The sequence below is a fragment of the Berghia stephanieae genome, chromosome 6 (genome assembly GCF_034508935.2).
Source record: "Berghia stephanieae isolate SIO BIC M18660-M18661 chromosome 6, UCSD_Bste_1.3, whole genome shotgun sequence".
Taxonomy (NCBI): domain Eukaryota; kingdom Metazoa; phylum Mollusca; class Gastropoda; order Nudibranchia; family Aeolidiidae; genus Berghia; species Berghia stephanieae.
In genome coordinates this window covers 37,813,874-37,821,373 of record NC_088365.1, presented here as the reverse complement: position 1 = coordinate 37,821,373, position 7,500 = coordinate 37,813,874, and the positions used below count along the sequence as shown (strand labels likewise).

Genomic DNA, 7,500 nt, shown 5'->3' with positions numbered 1-7,500 from the left:
TCATTTTTGAGTACGAAATGTGGTAGTGTGCAATTGCTACTGTGATGATAATGTAACTGTACTTTAAATAATTTGTAATAAATATATGTCTTATCTTTAAAAGTGATTTTCCCCAGTTTAAAATTTTTGACAACCCTTCCTTCAAATGTGAATACCTTGGGGCCCTAATTAAGATAATTACAAAATTCAAACTGCATTTTGTTCAAAAATGGTGCTTTGTCCAAATATGTATATGTAAACAGGTTTTGTCAAAGCAGCACGCAAATATTAAAGACGTGGACATAAAACTTGTAAGTCCTACACACTAAATATATGAGGATATCAAGACACAATTCACATAAATGGAATCCACATAAATTCTATATATTCAATAAACAAGAAAAGTTGCAACAGGGCCATCAACAATGTGTGAGCTTTGTGAGGTTCAAGACAATAATTAATCTGAGCATGTTAATAGCTCATCTCAAGAGATTCCTCAAAACACAATGCAGTAGACAAAAGAATTATAATTGTTAACTAATGAAAAGGAGGATGGTCACTAACCTTAATGACCTCTAATTTCAAACCGTTATCACAGGTTAGAGAGATGGGCAGTTCCAGGCACTGAAGAAATGTCTTAACAAATTGAGGTAAAATTGGGTACAACAACTGTTTACCAACACCCTGTTAAATTCAAAATATAATATAATATCAATGACAAAGGTAATAATCTAACAGGATCATGACTGGACCACTCTTTCTCTGAAGATAATATGAACATTTTATACATATTGCTATCATATCAATATCACATTAACAGAGAGAGAGAAATTTGAATGGATTGATGTTATTGTTATGCACCTTGAGCTTTATTGTATAGAGGATTGGGCGCAATATAAATAAATGTAGTGTTTTTATGCACCTCCGTTGATGGTGTATCTTAACGGTTCGGTGTTTTTTTTCACCTCCGTTATGCATGCGCATCCACCCAATTTCATCAGCGATACTGTATCTGTATTTGGATTTGGCAAAAGTTCTATTGTAACATCTGGAAGAACGTCTTTGTTACTAAATTTTTAAAAAATTAATTTTTTTTAAATCTAAAAATTCGAAATTTAGAAAATAGAAGTTGCATTGAAGGTAAAATAAGGTTTTAGAAAGACCTTATTAAATGTTATGACCAGTCAGGTGGCTCCGTAGCACAGTGGATAAGCTGTCAGACTACAACCTTGAAAGTAATGGGTTCGATCCAATTGTGGACATATTTTTTTTAAAGTTTACTTTATTGAGAAAGACATCATTTTTGTTGTTATAGTTCCTGGACATATATTTAGAACTTTAAATTAATCTATTATTATTGTTATTATTATTATTATTATTATTATTATTATTATTATTATTATCATCATCATAATCATCATAATAACTAATTATATTTTTTAGAAAAACAATAACTGTACCTTTCATTGTGTTATCGACATGCATTTATATGTAAATGTCGATTGCTATCATTTTATAATATTTTATCATTATCATCAGTGTATTCGTTGACCGCGTCTTTGTCTTTTGCTTGGCTTTTCCTTTTTTTTTTTTTTCAAAAACTTTTTATCATGTTTAATAAAACTTCCTGTCCCAGCATTGTTTATGTTTATTTACCAAATCTACGCCATTCACACTACACATCTCTCATTCGTCCTTAGTGTCTTATTCGTTGTGTTATGTTGATAAAGTGAAAACCAGAAACGACTACAATATGTCTTTGTCTAATAAATTGAGGCTTCCAATTCAACACTTATCAAGCTTCAAGCATCAACATTTTGATTGATCAACCAGCAACACCAACGGAGGTGCATAAAAACGGTGCAGTTTTATTATTATTATTATTATTATTATTAGTATTATTATTATTATTACCTATACATTCAACTTTTCCCTCCCAGCCAGGGTCAGGACAAAACTAAGTAATCTCATCCCAAGACGAAGACAGAAAGCAATTGGAAAACAGATACAGGGGGATAGAAGACAAAACAAGTACCTCCCTGCCTAGTGGTAGTGATAATGCTGTGATGATGATTGCTGTAGTTGTGGTAATGATTATGTGGTTAAGGCATTGCACAGTGGTTGTTGTTGTGATGGTAGTGATGAAGTGGTCATGGTTGCGGTATTGGTAGTGTTGATGACAATGGGATGGTGGCAGACCTGCCTAATTGAAGATCTAAAGATTGTAGTTGCTCTAGTAAGCATTAAAAATCAACAGAAAGCGTTTTGAGCATTTTAAAAAACTTTTTGTTTTTGTTTGTTTTACTACAACCATTATCATTAACACTACTATCACAACCACCACCACCACCGCGCATCATCAAAATCATCACAACTACCACTAACACATATACGACCACACTTTCATCATCATTATTACCATTATATCATTATCATCGCTATTGCCTCTACCATAACCCCTAAAACATCAGCATCACTATCGCAACTACAACCAACACCATATTATCCTCCTTCCTACCACCACTATTGTGACATCATCGATCATCATCAACATCATCATAATCATCAACATTATCATCATCACTAACACAACTACTTCAACCGCCATCAAATTATTATATTTTCGACCACCACTACCGGCCATCATCAGACCTGCCACTTCACGAAAAAGGAAATCAGTATGACATTGTAAAAAAATCAGTATCTGGGGAAAAAAATCAGTATGAGACGTAAAATTATCCAATGGTTGGGCTACTCACCTAATTCTGACAATTTGACACTTGTCACTCAAACTAACCAAAGCGTCACAACCTCCCCCCCCCCCCCCCTTATTTTTCCCCAACACCCAAAATGGCACGCACAACACCAATCTGGCAACTTATTTAAAGATGGCGGCACTTGGTAACGAGTCAGAAGCCAGGGACCGCGGTGGTTTACCAGTACAGCTCGCTGTCGCTTCACAAAGGAAATGAAAACTAAATAACGCGCCGTGTGTGTTTTCTATCTGTGTGAGGGCATCACAAAGAGGCTCGCTACGTCATGTGATCTATCGAGGTATCGCGGGACGGGTCAAAGTTCACGAGACTTGAAAATTTTAACGTGCAACGTAAAGCACAAAGTTAACGTAAAAGAGGGGGGTGGAGGGCTGCGGGCCCTTGGTCACTTGGTGAAATCGGTACGATCGGCAAGTAAATCGGGAAATCGGTAAATACGAAAAAAAGGTCTTGCAAATCGGTATGATACCGATTAATCGGTATGAACGGCAGGTCTGCATCATCATCCTTATCATTTCCATCACCACTACAATCTCCACAAGATCATACTCTACTGCTAGAGCCATTGCCATATCAACACGTCACTACCACAACCACCACCTGGGTGGAGTTCCTGACCTCCCATACTGGGCAGGGAGGCACTTACTGTGTCTTCTATCCCCTCAATATCTGTTTTCCTAAATGCTTTCAGCCCTTGTCTTGAAATGAGTTGGTTTTTTCCCCGATACCCTGGCTGGGAGGGGGGAAACAGTGATTGAAGTAGTAGTGGCCATGGTGATGATGTTGTAGAAGCAATTGTAGTTTTAATAGTGATCATGTGATGTTGGTTGTTATAGTAGTAAAAGTAATGATGATATGGTGCTGGTGGCTATGATGATGTTTGTTGTAGTAGTAACAGTAGTAATGATGTGCTAGTGGTAGAGGTGCAGATAGTGTGATGGTGGTGGATGTAGAGTTAATAGTAAAGATGATAAGGATGTGGTGGTGGTTGTAATTGTAGTAGTGGTGGCAGTGATGATGATTTGGGATACCTGCCTACTTGAAAATTTCAAATTCAGTAAGAAATACAAAATTCATCAGTAGTTAATGGTCAAATTTCAGTAATACTAAAGCAAACAAAAATAATGATAGATACACCCTTTTATAGATGTAAAATAAACTTATGTTATACAGGCCTACTACCTAGGCTCGGCTGGGCATTGCCAATGATCCCCGCGATAATAATATGCTTATTGATGACCTACTTTCGACACTACTCTGTGTCTATCGATGAGGGTAAAGTTTCCGTGTCGAGTCGATGACGTCACTCTTCGCCAGCCAACGAGGCATTGAGATTTTTTATTGTAGCATGCGGTAAATAGTGAAAAAAAATTTATTATCTTTTAATTTTACGTTGCGACCATTTGTATCAGTAATATTTCTTCTATTTCCGTAAGTCCATAAATGTCCTTACATTTCCGTAACAATTACGGACGGTCCGTAATAATAGGCAGGTAGTAGTAGTGGTATTGATGATATTGTGGATATTGTGGTTGTAGTTGGTAGTGATGATGTGGTGATGTTGGTGGTTGTTGTAGAGATAGTGATGTTGAAGTGCTGATGGAACTTGCAGAAGTAGTGGTAGTGAAGATGCTGTGTTTTGTAATGCTTGCAGTCAGCGACGTAACTAAGAAAAATTGAACAAGGGGATGATCAAAAGATATTTGTGACCCATTGACTCATAGTTATTTTACATTGGTGTAAACCATATGATGACAATTGAATTGGAATCTAAATGATTAAATCACTGTCATCAAGTTTATATTTGTTAAGAAAAACGAATTACATTTCTTGATGGGAAATTTAATAAAAGTCAAACATCTACTGCTAACCAGGGATGTTTAATGTACCATTCTTGAAGAAAGAGATGCTTTTGATTGTCATCCAGGTATTGATGTGGACCTAATCTCATTGTATGATAATGAATGAAATAGTTCAGCACGATTCATAATACAACAAATATAGGTCAAGACAGTGACTCTTTTACTTCCCCAATAATAATAATAATTTAAAATAAGCCAACACAATAAAGTTTATCGATGTAAAGAATCTTATTATAAGCACAATGTTCTTAACAGGAAACATTAAAGGTGTCATCATAAATGAAACAATAAACAAAAGATGAATTGTCTTAATAGTAACCTGTGCAATTAACATGGTTCACAAACACACATTAGACCCATTTACCTTCCCCATCACCTGCATAATCCTAAACGCACATACACATATGCAAGAACACACACACACACACACACACACACACACACTCAGGCACACCATCGAAAACCATACATGACGTTCAAGACAATCACATCCCATTCACGGAGTTGTCCTGCCGTTACGCGGAAGGCTATAGTAAAAGTATTGGTTAGTGATGCAGTACTATTACTGACTCTAAAGAAAGGAAGACGCGTAGCCAGGATGATTGTTAAGAAAACAAACCACCATGTTTAGGCTATCATTTTTGTCAAACTTGCTTTTTGGAAGACATTAAGAGGAGACCAAACAGACGATCAAAGCAACTATATATTTTGGGTACATTATATAGTTAAACCACAAGCATTAAAACAAGTATAGACGATATCATAATAATGATGATATTTGAATTTGATGGTATGGTCAAGTGAAGAGATGAGTTAATTTTTTCTTTCTTGAAGAAACAATGCCAGTACTCTTGCTAAAGTCTGACATGTATCTATAACCTTTCAGCCACAACCCAGATGATGCCGCTGTTAATTGAAGTGATGTTGATGTGCTATGCAGACCTGCCAACCTTTAGAATACGGAATCAGGTACACCCTACTGTGATCGTGCCTCAATGCTGTGGCCAACTGCGTTGGCGGTCTCAGCAAACAGAAGACATATAACTTAACTAAAAATGTGTATTCTTATATATGTTGCGAAGAAGAAGACGAAGAAGAAAAAGAAGAAGAAAAATGTTTTTTTTGTTTTTAAGGGTTTTACGGCGCTTGCAACACATTTAGGTTATATCAGCGCCAGTAAAAAGATAGAAAAAAGGATAGTAAAAAGTTCTAGAATTACAATTAAAGCACCTAAGAGAAAGTAAGACACAGGGGAACTGGGAACAAATAGGGATCAGATGTAGATTCCAAGAGCATACCACCAATGTACTTAGTTTGAGATTACCTATAAGTCTCATCCGGACACAAGCACAAAATCCAACAAAGAGGAATACACTCAAATGCTTACATTATAAATTCAAAATAACAAATATAATAATACATAACAGAGAGATGACTTACAAGGAAAAAAATGTCATCTCCCAAAACAATAATTATAATATGCATTTGGCTGTTTCCCTCCCAGCCAGGGCCAGGACAAAACCAAGTAATCTCATTCCAATACAAAGACAGAAAGCATGTTGGAAAACAGACATTAGGGGATAGAAGACACAGTGTGTACCTCCCTGCCCACTATGGGAGGTCAGGAACCCCACTCAGAAGAAAGAAGAAGGAGGAGGAGGAGGAGGAGAAGGTGGAGGAGGAGGAAAAGGAGGAGGAGGAGGAGGAGGAGGAGGAGGAGGAGGAGGAGGAGGAGGAGAAGAGAAGAAGAAAGAAGAAGAAGAAGAAGAAGAAGAAGAAGAAGAAGAAGAAGAAGAAGAAGAAGAAGAAGAAGAAGAAGAAGAGGAAGAAGAGGAAGAAGAGGAAGAAGAAGAGGAAGAAGAAGAGGAAGAAGAAGAAGAAGAAGAAGAAGAAGAAGAAAATTCTCTCCGAATCTGCATTGCTATGAGGAATACAAAGTAGCAATGACTATGAAAATATTTGTTTTCTATTTTTGCATAAAATACTACTCTTAAATCGAGAGAGAGAGAGAGAGAGAGAGAGAGAGAGAGAGAGAGAGAGAGAGAGAGAGAGAGAGAGAGAGAGAGAGGGAGAGAGAGAGAGAGAGAGAGAGAGAGGAGAGAGAGAGAGAGAGAAGAGAGAGAGAGAGAGAGAGAGAGAGAGAGAGAGAGAGAGAGAGAGAGAGAGAGAGAGAGAGAGAGAGAGGGGGAGAGAGAGAGAGAGTAGTTTAATTGATGGGACTTTTTTTTCTAATTACGGGGAAGTTATAATAATCATCTTTTTAAACGGACCTCTAACTGTACTACCACTCTTGACCTACTTACAAATAAAATCTAGACCTATTTACCCCCTACCTTTTCAACCATCTATTGCCTTGTCTCATTTGTGACATCCGGCGCCAGTTTGTCTAGACTGACGCCATGAAAATGGGAATGTCACCAAAATCCATGCAACTGAGTACAGGTGTCAAAATATGACAAGACATGACAGTGATTTTTTCAAGGATCCCCTATTTGACCCGAGCTTTTATCAGGGGAAAATGTTTGACACCGCAAAATAACGGAAAATTTCTGAGAAAATCCCAAAATCCCGGAATTCAGCGGAAGATTGTCATCACTGATATAGACACCCATCAATAACATTTTTCCCATGAATTTCAGTGCATCTCTAGTATGATAATCAGCTTAAAATGTGCAACCAAATATCTTAACAGCTTGCTACCAATTTCTTCCCCGTTACCCTATTTTTAAGCTTAAATCTACAGGACTATTTACCCACTTTTATACGCATGTGTGTGTGTGCTACTATATGGTTGTGAAGCCTGGACAATGAGAAAACTAGAGAGGTGAATCAATGTGTTTGAGAGCAAGAGTTAGTGTCATATCTGGAACATAGAACTAACAAGA

General features: G+C 37.0%; 1 protein-coding gene across 2 annotated transcripts in view; it reads right to left on the bottom strand.

Moving 5' to 3' along the window:
* The window catches only part of LOC144974990 (importin-9-like), a 119,979-nt gene that overhangs the window by 88,158 nt on the left and 24,321 nt on the right, over positions 1–7,500 (bottom strand). For both annotated transcript variants that reach the window (XM_078918606.1, XM_078918607.1), the window contains exon 6: positions 544–663. In XM_078918606.1, coding sequence (XP_078774732.1) covers positions 544–663 — 120 coding nt within the window. The remainder of the gene's footprint in view (positions 1–543; positions 664–7,500) is intronic.